The following is a 16,990-nucleotide window of genomic DNA, read 5'->3' as shown; positions in this document are numbered from 1 at the left end:
GATGAAAATTGTACTCTGGATTATGATATCCTGTACCAAAGTAAGTGTCAACTGTCCTTCGTGTGTTTGCCCAAGGATATCCGTGTTCACTCTCTTCCTTCCCTCAGCAACTCTTATTTTTTTGTATTTTACCCGCAACCCAAGTCCTTCTCCGTTCTCTGTCCTGATGCTTTCTCTGCCTTCCTTTCTTTGTACCATTTTCTACTACCCGTATTCACACTGAATGCAATCGGTCACATGGCTAGCCGCCACCTGAACTCCATGGTACTAAACAAGTAAGCATTATTCGGTACAAATGAGGGCAAAATACATCCCTTTGGTTCATGCTTCATTAACGTGCCCTTCTCAGATTCTCTCCCTAGTCTTCTCCCCCTTTTGTCACCCAAATTCACCGTGCGTTGTTCTTGTACTTTCCTTTTTTTGTTCTCAGTCATTTTCGCCTCCTTCATTTCCTCCCTCAGCTTCTCCTACCATTCCCTTTGCTCCTTCCTCGCTCCTTTTCTCCTGTCGTCTCCCACTTACTTTCTTCTTCCACCGTAACCCGCTGTTGCCACCTTGCTCATCGTTCGTCCTCTGCTTTCGCTGGCGTAACTTGGAAGTAAGCAGATGCCTCGGTCCTGCCACGATGGGGAGGCCGGGGTGACCGCTGCCAGTGGGTTGCATGGAAAGCCTAATTTACTTCTTTCGCTAGACCCACTACAACCACTCTCTCCCACTGACCTGTTAATACAAAAAAATATAGCGGGACGGAAGCCCGACACAGGCAAACAACTTTGGCACGAAATGGCTTTTGTTGCGGTACGCCTTAACGTGACGAATCATTGCGGCGAGTTGCAAAAGCGCACATCCCACACAGCCCGCGCCGGTGATGGGGAATTGCCTATGTGCAGCTGCAAGCACCTCGGACCCTTCAGCCTCCTGCTCCTTCCTCTTGTCTCTGCTACTCCATCGCTAATTTGTTCCAGTCGCTCATTAATACCCTCCTAACACCCACCCCCCATAACAATTTCACCTCGCCAACCGTCCCCTTCACTCTAGCAGCTCAAAATCCAGAGGATGTTTTTTTTTCCCTGCAGCTCCAACAATGATAAACAGATGCTGGTGGTCTACGCCTCGCACAACTTCCCTCCTCGAATTTTGTGCGGCGCTTATTGTTTGTGACCTTTGCCTGCCAAGACGAGGGGGAGACAGGCGTATTTACAACCCGGCCTGACCAAAAACGCGCTCCCAGGGCTTGACATTAAGCACTAAAAGCCCCCTCGGGTTACGCGTGTGAGTGGGTTTACAAGATTAGTGGTAGGTTTTTAAAGATAAGCAAGTATCAACATCTGCAAAATTTGGGACCGTACTTCAGCAGCAAAGGCAAAAAAAGATCCCGAGACCGGGGCGCTTCAAAAGAGGCCGGTAATAAACGGTCCCAGTGGTCGCTCTCTTCCTATCATCTCTCTGGAGCATGCAATTATTTGCAAGGCACCTTTAAAAAAATCAAAGCATTTCCTTGAATTTTCTTCCTTTTTTTTTTTTTTAAGCTTTTCTCAGACACGCTCTTTTGGCTCAGGAAACGTTTCCTCCCAGCCTCCAGTGGCCAAAGGCCGCTCTCGGCTCTAGCCCACCAGGCCCAAGTTACCCCCCCCCACGGGAGCGCAGCCGCCCGCCTGCCGGGGAGCCCCCTCCGCTCGGGGCTGCTCCCCCCCCCGTGGCCGAGGGCCCCCCCCCCGAGGCCGAGGGGCCCCCCCGGCCCGTCCCCAGCCCTGCCGCGGGGGAAGGGGTTGACCTGCGGCGCGGAGGGAGCGGGGGCGCCGCGCAGCCCTCCGCGGGAGGCGCCCGACCGGGGCTGGGGGGGGGGGGGCTCGGGGGTCCCCCCGGGGCGCGGGCCGGGCGGGTGGCTCTGAGGGGCCGCGGCGAGGCGGCCGCGGGGGGCACAAGGCGCGGCCCCTGAGGTGACCGGGGGCTGGCGGCAGCCGCGCAGGGGGGGTGCTGCAGGAGGGGAGGCAGCGGGGCCACGGCGGCCGGCGGAGAGGGGCGGGGGGGGGGGGGCGGCCGCCCGCGCCCCCCCCTGGGGCGGGTGGTGTTGTGGGGGACGGCGCACCGGCTGCGCCCCCGGCCCGCGGGGGACGGGAGGCGGCAGCGCGGCCGGCTGAGGGGAGCGGGCTGGGGCGGGGGGGGGCGGGAAGGGGCCGGTGCGGGAGGGCGGGCGGGCGGCGGGGCGGCCGCGCGCTGCCTGGCGGCGCCGGCTGCCGAGCGAGTCCGGTCCGCAGTTTGCCGCTCGCCGCCGCGCTCTCCCTCGCCGGCAGCGGCGGCGGGCGGGTGGCGGGCGCTGGGAACAGCCGGTTGTTTAAAATCCTTCTAGAACCGTTTCTAATTCCCCCTTGCGCCGGGGAAGGGAGAGCGCGAGCGGGGAGGGGGAGGAGGAGCCGAGGGGGCGGGGGGGGGGGGGGAGGAGGGAGCAGCCCGTCCGGGTCTCCGCCTGTCGATCACGGCGCGGGGGGCGTGCCCGCCCGCCCGCCCGGCCAATGGGATGTGTGTGTGGCGGCGTCTCCATGGTGACGGGGCTGTTCCCGGGGAGGCTGTGATGGGTTGACAGGTGCGTGACAGTCGGAGCTCTCTGCAGGCATGTACGGCAAAGGCAAGAGCAACAGCAGCGTCCCGTCCGACAGCCAGGCCAGGGAGAAGTGAGTACAGCCCGCCGGGCCGCGCAGGCCGCCCGCGCCTTCCGCGGCCGCCGACCCTGCGCGCAAAGTAACTTTCCTGCCGGCGGGCGGTGCGGTGCGGGGCGGGCGCGGGCGCGGCGGGAGGCCGGCCGGCCGGACAGAGGGGGCCCGGCGCCGCCCGGGCCGGCGTGAGGGGGCGGCGGGCGGCCGCGCTGCCCGGGCGGGAGGACGCCGCGGAGGAGGGGGGGGGTGGTCCCCGCGGCGGGACGGCGGCGGCCGGGCCAGGGGGCCGCAGCGGACGCCCCCCCCCCTCCCTTCCACGGCCGCTCCTCCGCGGGGCGGGCGGCCGAGCGACGCCGGGCTCCCCCCCCCCCCCCCCCCCCCCCCGCGCTGTCCCCGGGGCCCTCCGCGGAGCTCGGCAGCGCAAGGTGCCGGGACAACTTGGGTAACAAAGAGCCGGGGCCCGGGCCCGGGGACGGGGCGCGGAGGACGGGGACGCGGGGGCCGCCTCCCGCCGCTTCCCAACTCGCCGCCTCGCAACTTTTCCCCGGGACCGCGCAGCGCGGCGGCCCCGGCCCCGCGGCGCATTGTTCTCCGGGGCGCACGGCGGGGGGGGGGGCGCCGCGCTCCGGCTCCCGCCCCGCCGAACAAAGGTGCTGCCGGGATGGGCACCCCCCCCCCCCCTTTTTTGGGGTTTTCTTTTTTGGGGGTGCCGGTGCGCGGCGGGGTTCCCTCGCACCCCCCGGCCCGACCCCGCCTGGTGCCGAAACCGCCTGCGAAAACTACTTCTTTTTTTCCTTTTTTTTTTTTTGTTTGCGACTAAAACCTCCGGCTGAACGGCGCGAGGGCGCCTTTATTTTTCTCTCCCCTCCCGCTGGACACGCGCGGCGCCCGGGAGCGGGCAGAGACCGACGGCACCCGCGGGAAGCGGCGCGGACCCGGCCCCGTGCCGCTGCCCGCCGGGACGCCGCCCCGCCGGGCTGGGGAGGGCCGGGGGTGCCCCCCTCCCCGGGCCCTGCGCTGCGGTCAGGGCGGGCGGGAAAGAATTGGGGAGGAAAACGAGTTTTTGGAATGGACGGCGCCTCTTTAAGTTGCCTGTGGTGGCAGCTTCTTGGCGTTGCTGAGGCCGGTTACAGCGCGGGGAGGAGGCGGCGGTGGTGGGGGGGAGGAAAAGCCCGTGTGAGGGGGAAGAGGAAGCGCATCGGAGGTGGCTTCAGCCCGGGGAAGGTCGGGTGAGGCTGCCGAGGGGGTCCGGAGATGGAGACCTCCGGCCAGAACCCGGGTTTGCAGCTCTCCGCTGCAAAAATCGCCTTGCTCCGGAATGGCACTTAACATCGGGCTCCGTGCTCCGGGCACGGCTGGTGAGTTTCGCTTCAGGCAGTTTGTCTTGAACCTTCACCTGAAAGTTCTTTTTTTGCTGGGTTTTTTGGTGTGTTGTTTTTTTTTTTTTTTGCTACAGTATTTTACAGACTTCCTAATTCCAGAGACTGGCATGCGTGCTTCCTGGAACAGCAGCAGGCCAGGCATCCCTGTTGCTACAGGAGAGGGAGATGCTAGGAGAAATTTAAAGTGTTGTTATGTTTGGGAATTTCACGCCTAACTTCGCAATGGAAAGGTGGAGGAAGACAGAGGCAGCACCGGCGTGAAATGTTAATAGCTGAGGTGTAGTGGGAGACACAACTTGGGCGCTGAAATCTAATCAACTAGTGGCACTTCTTACTCCCGATGTAGGAATAATTTTAAAAATAACCGCTTCAGTGACTAGTGGAAGTGTGGTTTGCTTGGTATAGCAAAATTATACAATTAAACCATTTTCTTGCGCTGGTGTTTGTCAGTAGACTCGGTAAGTTCCCGAAGGGCACAACTGGATCGCGCTGTGGGACTAGAAAAAACAAATCTAGGGCTGTTGTTTGTTGGATCAGGTGAAGATCATGTTCTTTTAACCCTGCTTTGCAAAAACTGCCCAATACAAACCACACACACAACTGTTCTGGTCCTAGGGCTGAAACTTCAAACTGTTTTTTCAGACGTCTTCTTTCATTGTAGCTGATTTTTCTTCTGGATTCTTGCTGCCATAAAGCACGTAATATTTCATGCGGTATGAAAATGCTTAATAATTTTCAGGGCAAGCCTGCCAAACTGACCTATTGCCAAGTAGCAGCTGCCCTCCTAAGTAAAGTTATGGGGGGCCTGCTAGATGGTGCTGTTTGATTTAAATACGCTTTGTCTCCCGCTCATTATAACTAACAGCTGGAAATGTGAATTCCTTGTGTATAGGTTATCTTGTGCAAAACACTGGATTGTTCTTAAATCATGGACTTGGCAGATCAGTAACTTCTTGGTAGCATCTACTTATGGATAAACACAAATAGGAATTTAGAAACACCCTCTTCCTCCCTCATCTCCCCCCCAACCTTCCTTTCCTTTAATAAAAAAAAAAAAAAAGAAAAAAAGCCCAAAGACTGTGGAATGCCATTGTATAGTCTACATTGCAGATTTCTTCCTGGTAGATCAGATCACATCACTGCCATTTTCATACGCTTTCTTTCTGACAACCAAAAAGCTGTGATTACATTTTTTTTTCCCCACTTTCTTGTGACATTGTTTTACAGCCATGCAGTGCTTCTCCAAAAGTCATGCATGAGTTCTTGTTTTGCTCAGAAAAGTTGCCATCAGATTAAATATCTCTACAAAGATACACCTCCGACTTCTGCATGAGATTGTGTTAATTTGAAAACCACACAGAAAACTCATCTGTTTCACTGATATATTAAGTACTTACTTAATCAAGAAGAGCGGGATTATAGTTATGTTTAATTTGAAAGTTTTTAGAACAGAACATGTAACTTAACTCTGTCGTCGTCTCCTCAAGGTTTTAAACATGTAAAATTTGTAGCCAGTAACCAATCTCTGAAATATACTTGCAATAATTAAGGAAATAAATTTTTTTTAAAAAATACACTACCTCGGGTTTGCATGGCCTAATTACATGGAACGTGTTACTTCCCCATGAGGATGCGTGCCAGTGACAGGACTAGGGTGTGAAAAGAGTATTTATCAAGTGTGGAAAAGATGTGTGTTGTTCAGATGTTGTTTGTAATCAAGGATGTGATATATTTTACAGACCAATCCAGTGCCAACTATGTTTGTAGCATGGTATCTCACTATACGCTGCCTCTGAATATTTATGTCCTTTGAGGTTATGTAATTTCTATTAAAATGAACAAGTTTTGCAAGTCATTTATAGTAGCCCTTGGCAAATTTTCAGTTCCAAAGATGGCATTCATTTTACGGTCTTTCTCTTTGTCCCTTCTGCCTGACCTTTGGGGTAAATTTTCTGTATTATGTAGCTTAGTGACACATGTGAAGTGTGGTTGGATGAATTTGGGAAAAATAATACCCAATTTTATGCCAGAGAGGTACAGTACAGGACAGCTATGTAAAACACTAAAAATGAAGGCACACGATATATGTGAGTGTGAAGAAGATGAAGAGAGAAAAATCACAAGTGGCGTTGGGCCCCTTCCTCCCGTTCTGGAACAGCTGTGACTTAATTTTGGGTTCAGGCCATCCCTATTCCATAAAGGATGGGAAAGTTGTATTAAATAGTAGCTTTTCCACCACTTGTGCTGTGCCGGGGCCAAATAAGGCCCATCTACGTTGTAAAAGGAAAAAGACTAAAATTTTTCTAAGCATCCTCTTTTGTTACCTCTTCACAGCAAATGTGTCTTTTTTGATTTTTTCCTTATTCCTTAAAATGGGATTAATTCCGATTAGGAGCTTGGACCTGCTGACATCTCATTAAATGGCAAAACTCTGTAAACTTAATCTTGGAGAAAGAAGGACCAGACTATACAAATTTTGTGTAGCTTCTCAAACAGCACTTATTAGGCATTTGAAAATGGAACTCTATCCATATATAAATAATGTTTTAATCTAGAAAATATATGTAGAAAAATAGTTTCAAAAGAGCATATATCATAAAGAAAACTAAATTCTGAAGGGATTACGTGTTTGTGTTCAGTTGTGTTGAATCTTTCAGTGGTCTTCTAAAGTAGTCTTTTTCCCAAGATGCCCTTGACTTGTTGGGGCTCAGCAGACAGACAGATTTTGTTTAAAAACTGGTGGGGTGACTAGGGACTGTACTTACTTTGAGATAAAGGAATGCATGATCCAAAATAACAACATAGAAGCAAGCATTAGAGTTGGTTATTGATTGATTTTCAGCTTGGTGTGGGAGAGGACATAGAGAAAGTGAGAATACTTGATTGCTGCTATCATGGTGTTCTTGCTCCATTTTGTTTCCTGAGTTTGATCTTGGCCAGTTGGTCACATGGAAGGAGGTGGGTGTTTTTCTTTTCCACTTTGCTGCTGCTTTGAAGAGGAAAGAAGATGTCTCCTTTGTTTCTCCTCAAGTCTGTTTTGGGTTTTAGGTTACCTTTTTCCATGGTAATGTTTGTAAGCTATATAAAAATAAGATACAGCTGAAAAATAATCGGTTTCAGCGATAACTATGCTGTTCATCCCTGGGAACTGAGCTAGTTTTTCAAGTTTCAGGTGGTGAAAGATATATTGATCTCTCTCCCCCCCTCTTTGAAACCAAAATTGGTAGTTTAACCAGCCTGTCTTACAAAATTTAGGTTTGACATTTGTATGCTGATTTAATCTATCAGGTCTAACTTGTAGAAGTTGCAGGTGTACTGCTCTGGGAGTCTATGAACATCTACTTTTTGCAATTTTAGAAGAATATACTTTTTAATAAGCAAGAGCACAGAAGAGGAGGGTCTGGAAATAGTAACTATTTATCAGTATTTATTGTTGATCACAGTGGTTCAGGTACTCTTTTTACACTGCACAGGTATGTTGAACAGCATATGAAGGCGTTTCGGGTAATGTATATGCTGCAATTCAGACCACTAAGAATAACTGCTTTTGCAGTGTAGATTTAACAGGTACTGGTAGTCGGAACAATAGCTGCGATTGACCATAGAAACACATTTCAGGATGCTGCTACACTGCAGTACATACCCAACTTTTAAGTGTATTGCTGACAGCAGGGATATTTGCTTCCATACAGCTAAGCACATACAAGTACTTTACTGGACTGGCAAGAATCAAGGGTAAAAAAGATGCTTCAGTTTCTGCATTGCTTCCTCTACGCAACTGGTCTGCTCACAAAAGGTTTAGGGTATTTTCTTGTGCTTTTTCTTCATGATGAACATTATGAGGTGTCTGATTCCAGCTTTCTTAGGCTCTATAGTGCCGACCAAAGTTTTGCAAGGACTTCTGGAGCCCGCTGAGAGCCATTGGGTGCAGCAGATGCACTCTTGACTACAGCGAATGTGGTTTGGGCTTGACTAAGAGATAATTAAATCTTCCTGGAGGAGACAGTAATTAACAGAAACGGGTATATATTAGTAATTCATTTTGTGTAAATTATAGGCATATGATAACGTCACCAGTATTAAAGCAGCCAAACAAGTTTTTCGTAACTTTGCCAAACTTGAACTGTTTGGGTGGAAAATTTATAATGGCTTATATATGCCTTGTGCTGATTTATTTAATGTCTCTGTATGTAAAATTTCAGTTGAAATGTTCTGGCTGATTTTGAAAATTCGACAGAGGAGAAATGTGTTTTCCAATGTTTTAAAAGTTCTCACAACTTTTACTGTGGAAGACCAATAGTACCCCTCTCCTTTGAAACACTTGAAATCCGGTTGAAAAAGGATGAGGGATTTTATTCCAGGGATGTGTCTTTTTTCCATTTGCATGACAAAGCATCTGAATTTAGCCAGGATACAAGCCTTTTCAAACAGATCAATTTGCATATGCTTAGGGCTTACTAACTGTAATCGCTGAATATTTCATCTTTGCTGGGAGTGCAGCAGATACTGGGATCAGAGGGCCGGCTCGGAGAGAAAAAATGGGGCTGGGCGCTGGTGGGAAGGAGAGTGTAAATATGAGCAGTTGGAGCCGGCAGCCCTGTGAGATGCCAGGACGTAGAGATAACAGGGGCTGGCTCTTCAAGGAGGATGGAGGGCGTGGGGTGGAAATGGCCAGGCTGGAGAGACAAAGAATTGCTCTCTGAGGGGACCGGCACCGGGATCAGAGATGTGGGTGGGAGCTGGTACATCTATACAAGGAAAATAGACCTGGTGCAAAGCAGGGAGCAGAGCCAGGACAGAGATGCCTTCAAGGAGACACGTCAGGAAGTGGAAGGCTTTTGTTAAGTTAGGAGGAACATACTGTCCCTCCAGGTACTAGAAAATGACCGTTCCTTTGCTGCCAGCAAGTATCTGTGACACTGAAAGATAAAATGTCTTACCTTCAAGAAAAAACCTACAAACACCTGTGAAATCCTGGCTTGACTGAAATGGCAGAGAGGTGTGTGGCAGTCCTAAAACCTGTTAGCTCAGATGAGATGGCATAGCTTTGGGAGGGAAGGATAGGATTTGCCATTCAAAAGCAGCTGGAATAGTGTGTCTTTATGTGAGTGTTACGTCTGGGTGTTGTACTTGCATTCTCAATAACGTTCTCTTAACTTGGAAAATAGGGATGTATACTAAGAGTTGTTCTTACTTTGTCCTCATTTGCATGTTCACTCATTATTTTCTTTTTTTTCCTCTGGAAAAACTCTGGGGTTTTTATTGTGCAGAATAGAGCATTGTTTTCATAATGAGTAGCTATTTGATAATTTGCTATTTTGCTGTCATGCGGTATGTGCCTTTTGGCTGACTTGCTGTTTCATAATACAGCTGTTCCTAGAGGAAGAATATGTTGCTTCTTTGGTGCTCAGCATCATGGTGTCTGAGTTTCACAAACCTTTAAAAATACGCATCAAGCCACTCCTGCCTGCCTGCCAGTTTTAGAAATGGCAGTAAGGTGCAGAGAAGTGAAAGGCAAAAATATTTGCTGGTTATTGGGTGCTGAATTTTTTTTTTTGAGCATCACATAAACTGGTGCGTATGTACAACTTCCACCGTATCTTTTGCCACTGATTCTAAGGATGAGATGCCATTTTACCACGTCAGGCATCCAGAAGATGGGGAACAGAAAATGATTCATCCCCCACGGAAAGTTTGTTTCAGCCAAGTGGCTTACAACACAGAGCCATCCTGTGGCATGCCCAGAGATGGAGGACCATTTCAGGTGGTCTCAGAAGGACCTTGCTGAGGCACAGTCCCCTCCACCCCCGAGACCGCTGTATCTCCTGGTACAGCATGCCGCTTCTGCCTCGGATGGGCTGTGATTCAGTCCAGGGCAGGATGGAAACAAGCAGTCCCATGAGCTACAGAATGGGTGACTTCCTGGACATCTATCTTCTTGAGGTCATGCTGCAGTGTTTCCATGAAAGCAAACAGCTGAAGCAATGTAGAAATGTAATGTTTTTTTGGGATTGCTGTCTCTTCACTGGATATACTTGAAATTGGAAAATGAACTCAAAAGTTATCCAGGGTGGACAGTTGCGTACTTATACACAGCATGACCTCGCAAGCCTGCTTTCCTTAGGGAGAGTGACTACTAATACATGATCGTGTGATTCAGGGTGGCTTTACGTGGTGGGCTGACCCTGGCTGGACACCAGGTGCCCACCAAAGCTGCTGTATCACTCCCCTTCCTCAGCTGGACAGGAGAGAGAAAACATAAGAAAAGGCTCATGGGTCGAGATAAGGACAGGGAGATCCCTCACCATTACCATCATGGGCAAAACAGACTCGACTTGGGGAAATTAGTTTAATTTATTACCAACCAAAATCAGAGTGGGATAATGAGAAATAAAACCCAATCTTAAAGCACCTTCACCCCACCCCTCCCTTCTTCCTGGACTCAACTTCACCCCTGATTTTTCCCTACCTCCTCCCCCCAGGTAGGAGGGGACAGGGGGACGGGGAATGGGGGTTGTGGTCAGTTCATCACACGTTGGTTTTGCTGCTCCTTCCTCCTCACACTCTTCCCCTGCTCCAGTGTGGGGTCCCTCCCACAGGAGACAGTTCTCTGTGAACTTCTCCAGCGTGGGTCCTTCCCATGGGCTGCAGTTCTTGACGAACTGCTCCAGCATGGGTCCTTCCCACGGGGTGCAGTCCTTCAGGAACAGACTGCTCCAGCGTGGGTCCCCCGCGGGGTCACAAGTCCTGCCTGAAAACCTGCTCCAGCGTGGGCTCCTCTCTCCACGGGGCCACAGGTCCTGCCAGGAGCCTGCTCCAGCGCAGGCTCTCTGTGGGGTCACAGCCTCCTTCGGGCATCCCCGTGCTCCAGCGTGGGCTCCTCCAGGGGCTGCAGGTGGATATCTGCTCCACCACGGACCACCGTGTGCTACAGGGCACAGCCTGCCTCACCGTGGTCTTCACCAGGGGCGGCCAGGGAGCCTCTGCTCCGGCACCTGGAGCACCTCCTCCCCTCCTTCTTCACTGACCCTGGGGTCTGCAGGGCTGTTTCTCTCACACATTCTCACTCCTCTCTTCTACGGCTGCAACTGCGCAGTTGGTTTTCCCCCTTCTTAAATATATTATCACAGAGGTGCTACCACCGTCGCTGATGGGCTCAGCCTTGGCCATCGGCGGCTCCGTCTTGGAGCCAGCTGGCGTTGGCTCTGTCAGACATCGGGGAAGCTTCTAGCAGCTTCTCACAGAAGCCATCCCTGTAGCCCGCCCCCCCCACCAAAACCTTGCCGTGCAAACCCAATACACACTGTAATTGGGTAAAGCCACTTTGTGATGACTGCTCCGTGAACCCTCAGGGTGCAGAAAAGGGCACAATCCTGCCCAGCTTGGTGTGGTACTCAGCAAGTGCAGGTAATACGCAGCTGCTCAAAACGGTTGCTTTTAAGAGGTTTCTGCAACAGCTTCCTTGGGCACCAGCAAGAACACAGCTAGATGGTGGTTTTTCATCGTGAATATCCAGGAGCTACAATTTCAAGGCCTCTCAGCTGTGGTGCTTGGGCTAAGGGCCACTTGGTTCCTGCTTTTTTGGTGTACAAAAAAGGAGTGCTGGTCCAGGTTGAGTCAAAGCTGAAGTTTCTTTTTCTGGTGTCTGCTCAGTTGAGCCACAGACCCCCAAGTCCAGATTGTTTAGGTAGTGGTCAGGTAATACATAGCTGTTGTTTCAACTGCTAAGAGGTCTTCCTCATATAGCAACCAACGTGTTAATTCAGAAATCTTGATGACCTCTTTGCATGCGTTAGGATATTTCTCTCTTCCAGTCCCAGGAAGGTAACAGGTGAGAACTTAAAATGTTCTTTTCTAAGAAACTGAAAGGTGGCAGTAGTCAAGTTCATAGTGTCCTAGCTTTTTCTTTCCCGCTTCATTAAATATAAAAATATAAAATATAAAACTGAAAATTTTTGTGTTGGGTCATTTTTTCCCCTTCAAACCTTCTGTGATTTCTTGCCTCTGGACTATTTTTGTTTTTTCTCCATATTATTAGTAGCATTTTCAGATCAGAGCATAGAACTAAGCAGAATGAAGTCATTACCTCTCTTTTGAGATCACACATACTACTTGGGTTTTATATATAAAACATTGCTGCTAATACTGCCTAGAACACTTGCCTGTTTTTTGTTGTTGTGTTTTCTTGTTTTTTTTTTTTCTTTTTTTTTAAATAATCCATTTTGCAGTCCATATGCCCTCCAGGTTCTTCGTACAATTACAATACTGCTGCCTAGCCAATTATTCCCCATTCCATATTTGTGTATTTGGTTTCTTATTCCTGAGCATAGTACTCTACATTTGTCTGTATTGAATTTTCTCTTATTAACTGTCCTTATTCTGTTCGTGTCCCCAAAAGGGCTTATCATGTTTCCCAACTTATGTACACTTCTGTATTTCTACATGCAACACATTAATGAAAGTCTTTTAATGGAATTGGCTTGGGATAGCAAGAGCTTTCTTGAAATGTTCTCTCATTTGTAGAAGCACACTGATAATGACTTCCATTATTTTTTTTTACGTGACTGTACACCATTTTTTCATTTCACAAAGACTTTGCTTGCGTAGATGTCATGTGATAGGCTAAGAATCAAAACTCTTATATCTTAACTTTTAGTAAGCCACGTGTTTCTCCTTACCCACTGCGCAGTCTCCCTTCCAAGTAAACTGAACTGAGCTGGCAGGTTCGTTTTCTCGACAGATAATACTGACTTTTTGTTATCTTTGTATTCTGAAGGTGTTTACAGATTTGTTGCTGGAATTGTTCTCTGTATATTTTTTGATAGTCAAGCTGATGTCTGCATGAAATTTCCTTTTTTTAAAAAATATTTTATACATGTTATGTATGGCATGCTAAGATTTTTCCATTTCTTGGGTTTTTTTGGTTTTGTTTTTCTCCAGTACCAGACTAATGTAATATGTTTAAACAGGCCAAAATGGTGATTTCTGCTCATCATGTGAGTGCTTGGACAGTTGGACAGTGAAGTGGAACAGCTCATTCCTGCTCACTGGTATCTTCCTTGCTTTTCTGTGCCGTGGCAGAGCTTCAGCTTATACTGTGGTGTGAGTTTGAGGGGTTTTTTGGTTTAGTTTTTCTCAGAAAGGGGCCTAACATCTAGGCTATTGCATACCAACTTGACAAACATCTCACTGACTGTATCCTAAGTGTCTCCTTATGACTGGCCCCTAGAAGACCTTCCTCTTCCCTTTGCACCTCCATTCCCTGTGCCCAGAGCAACCCGAGCCTCTTGTGTACGAGCCTTTGGCTCCTCCAAACCCCAGCTTGTATGCAGCTTTGACACCCACATCTTGTTTTTAGGAAAACCAGCTTAATTCGTGTAAAAGAGCCAAAAAGTAAATGAATGTAATTTATGTTGGCCATTTATTTTCTGTAGACTTTTCAAAATGCTTGCAGTCTTTCTTTGGGCAAGTGTATTGGAGTTTTGGGGTTTTAGTTTTAAGCTGGACCCACCCATGACAGAAAAGTGACTGGTTGGTTTTCCTTCTTCTAAGTGTATTCAGAGCACACTTATTTCCTACCTTGTTTTCCTGTGCAAAAATCAATTAGGAAATTACCAATTCGTAAAAATCTGGATATCAGAAATCACACTTCTGAGGTTTGTCAGCTGTGATTGTGGATCGTGAGGGTTCTGTAGCTTCTCAGTGCCTCCTGGCATTGAGTTCACAGGCTGCTTGATCCCATCCTTGTTAGGCTTTACAGTCCATTTTTGGGCTTGTGTTTTGGTGTAAAGTTCAGTTGTTGAGGTAGAAGCATTTAACTGGGAGCTGATCATGATGCAACCAGTACTTCTTGCTAAGTTTCTATGGGTCTCGTTGAAGTACAACCCTTGATGTTAACCCCTGATGGGATTGATCAAGCCTAAATTGCCAATGAAAGTGCCGGTTGGCTACTTAGGCTTGGCTGTTTTGTTTCTTTTCTGTCTCCCCTTCCTAAATAAAAGATTGTCTTTGAAAGAGGGAATTTCAATCATGAAGGAGAAATTAATGTAAGAAGGTAATGATTACATAATGTCCCGTGTTTTATATTAACTTTCATTTTATTTGCAATGCCTCTGACTTTTGGGAGAAATTTCACCTTAAAACAAAACCAAACCCCAATAATTTTTCTAGAAAGAAGCCAGTGTTTTGAAAATACAGAAGCAGTAAGTTATCAGTAGTAGTAAGTTATCAGTATATGTAAATTGCAGTGCATGCAATATTTTTTTCATATTGACATTGAAAATATCTTGTTACTAGCAGATGCATTTTTAAATTAATCTAATGAGTTTGGAAAGTTATTAAGAATGTTCCACTGTTGGGATTAAGTATTTTTGCAGGTAGTTGGAGAAATGTAAAATACTGTCTGTGTTTTCTGAGGTGATCAACTTAATCCTCATAAAAAAGTGGCAGCGTTAGTCTTGGAAACTGTTTCTACAGGTTAAAAAAAATTACAGCAAAGTCAGTGGCAACCTGAGGTAGCCTGTGTTGCCATGTTGGCCTTTCCTGGGGAAGGGCTGTGCTTTCTGAAGAAAATACTTGAGTGCAGAAATGGAACTATAATTCCTTAATAAATATGTTGTTCTTGACAGTCTCAGGACAAAATGGATCATGTGGCTGACAGGCTGTATGATTGTGTCGTAAATATTCCGTGATTTATGAGGCTGGAAGTAAGGGTGCCACCCGATGCTCCTACTACGGAAGTTGTGGTGCTTTATCAGATCCTTGTAATTGCAACAGCAAGATTTCATAAACTAAAAGCCTTTTGCTTTCTCCATGCTAAATGTTTTATTTACTGTTCTTCCCTCCCAACTAACCCTCAAAGAACGGGGGCCAGTCTTGGATGGCTCCGATTACTCCTGTTTAGCTCATCCTTTGAACTGAGGTGGTGGTGGTGAGTCGATAGACGCTATTTATGTGGTCGGGAGTGTGGATGAGTTAATGAGATTTCATCAGTTGTATCGGCAATAATGAAGCTCCCCTGCCGAATCTGAAACTGCCCTAGAAGTGAAGGGTAGGACTCCCATTGACAGTCTCTTGAACTGTTCAGCTCCTTTAATTGTTTATTACTAAAGCCCTCCTAAATCAATGTATATTGTTTAATCTGCCTTGAAATGTGAATTGCACGTCAAAGGCCTTTCAGTAATACAGTCAAAAGTTGTCTGAATTTATTGCATCTTCTGTAAGTGCTTTCTAAACTTCAGTAAACTGCTGCTCGGTAGCTTGTTCCAGTCGTATTCAGTGATGGGCAGCAGAACTGCTGGTGCCTCCTGCCACCAGGCAGGTAGGGGACACGCTTTCTTCTGCAAGTCAGAGAGACTTCTGTGATGATGCCAGTGTTAATAAAATACTTACAGAGTATTATACATGGAGAGGATGTTTTAAAAACTTGAAGGCACATATCCTGTCCTGAGGAATTAAGTTTGTTTTTCCTGTGTGCTTATATGAATGTTGTAAAATAATATAAATGAAAGTTGATTTTCTGGGTTGGAATAGGAAAAGTACGTGATCAACAAATAAACACCTAGAGCTTGCATACAGGACAGTATGTAAAAAAAAAAAAAATACAAAGCTAGAAAAGATAAAGGAGAACTTCAGAAGATGAAGAGCAGTGGAAGAAATACGAAAATGTGCCTCTAGTAATGGTAATATGCTTGACAAGCCGATCTGAAAGGTACCACACATTGGTGTTTCTGACTTCTGCTGTGGCTCCTCAAATTCAGTGTCACACTTAATTTTACTCTCTGTAGATCTAATTCTTTATAAAAGAAAGATGTTTTCTCTTACGCGACCAGTATCTGTAGACATGTTTAACTGCAAACCTACTTACACGAATTTTAAAATCTTTTTTATAAATAAAATGAGAGACTGTAATACAGCGAAACACAAAGAAAGCTGTATCTTATGCTTTGAAGATGCAAGACTTAAATAATTTGTCCAGCTGTAGCTGGAGAACCTATAAAGAGTGAATGAAAAAATTATTTTGAATTATTTTGAAGAACATCTTAAATAGATAATTAAAACCAAAATCAGACTGGAATACTGAATGCAGGTATATTCGTATTAATTCTAGTAATTGAGAAAGTTACTTATAAATCTTGCCCAATATTCCCCAAACAGCCCTGTAATTCTGTAGTTAATTATTCAAAATTAGAGGGGGGGAAAAAAAAAAGTTTGGAGTTGCCTCGTGTCAGTCTCCAATTCTGTGTGGGATCACTGATTTGGGAAAAAAAGAAAAAAAGCATAATAGACAGGAGGAGGTTTTCTTGTCATAAAGCCGTAATTATTTTTCCCCTGTAAAACGATAAAACTGAATTGAGCAATGTTTCATTCATATTACTATCTAGTAATGCTCTTATAAAATACTTTAGAAAGTTGAAAAAGGACTCTGTGGTTTTAATACTTAGACTGCGAGCCAAACAAATGCATTTGAAAATGTACAGCCGTGCCTACAGCAGATTGTGGGTGTACTGGTTCCACGTTTAAGGTACTCGTGCAAACACTTGGCAAGGAGCATCGGCTGAAAACTGCGGGCTGTATCGGGGACTGTAGGAAGATTGACAGTGATGCAGCAGTTAAGTGTTGTTTCTCTGCGTTTTAATAGCATCTTGATCCTTGGTAGCCTGAGCTGGTAAAACACGCAAGACATCATCCAAAGCTAAAAATCTTTGTTTCCTCATTTGTTGGAGCAGCCAGATTTGCACACGTAGTGTCGGTTCATGGTTAGCTGCTAGTTATGGAGGTAGCGATGTTCATTTTAACAGCTAAACTGGTTGCAATTCTCAAGTCCTGTAGCTGGATGTCCTCTGGCATGGTCACAGGCTTCAAAACAAATTGGGAGTGTTTGTTAAAAGATAGTGTGGGCAAAGCAAAAGAGAAGGTAGCACAAAAGGGACTTTTTGCTAATGCAAGAGTAGG

The 16,990-nt window shown here is 47.0% G+C and overlaps 1 protein-coding gene across 22 annotated transcripts in view; it reads left to right on the top strand.

The window, feature by feature from the left end:
- The first annotated feature begins 2,613 nt into the window (after positions 1–2,613).
- SSBP2 (single stranded DNA binding protein 2) overlaps positions 2,614–16,990 on the top strand; it is a 181,911-nt gene continuing 167,534 nt past the window's right edge. For all 22 annotated transcript variants that reach the window (XM_059834238.1, XM_059834259.1, XM_059834252.1 and 19 more), the window contains exon 1: positions 2,614–2,672. In XM_059834238.1, the coding sequence (XP_059690221.1) occupies positions 2,614–2,672 (59 nt within the window). The remainder of the gene's footprint in view (positions 2,673–16,990) is intronic.

The sequence above is a fragment of the Gavia stellata genome, chromosome Z, assembly GCF_030936135.1.
Source record: "Gavia stellata isolate bGavSte3 chromosome Z, bGavSte3.hap2, whole genome shotgun sequence".
Taxonomy (NCBI): domain Eukaryota; kingdom Metazoa; phylum Chordata; class Aves; order Gaviiformes; family Gaviidae; genus Gavia; species Gavia stellata.
Note: the sequence above shows the minus strand (reverse complement) of the source record. Positions and strands in the feature narration are given on the sequence as shown.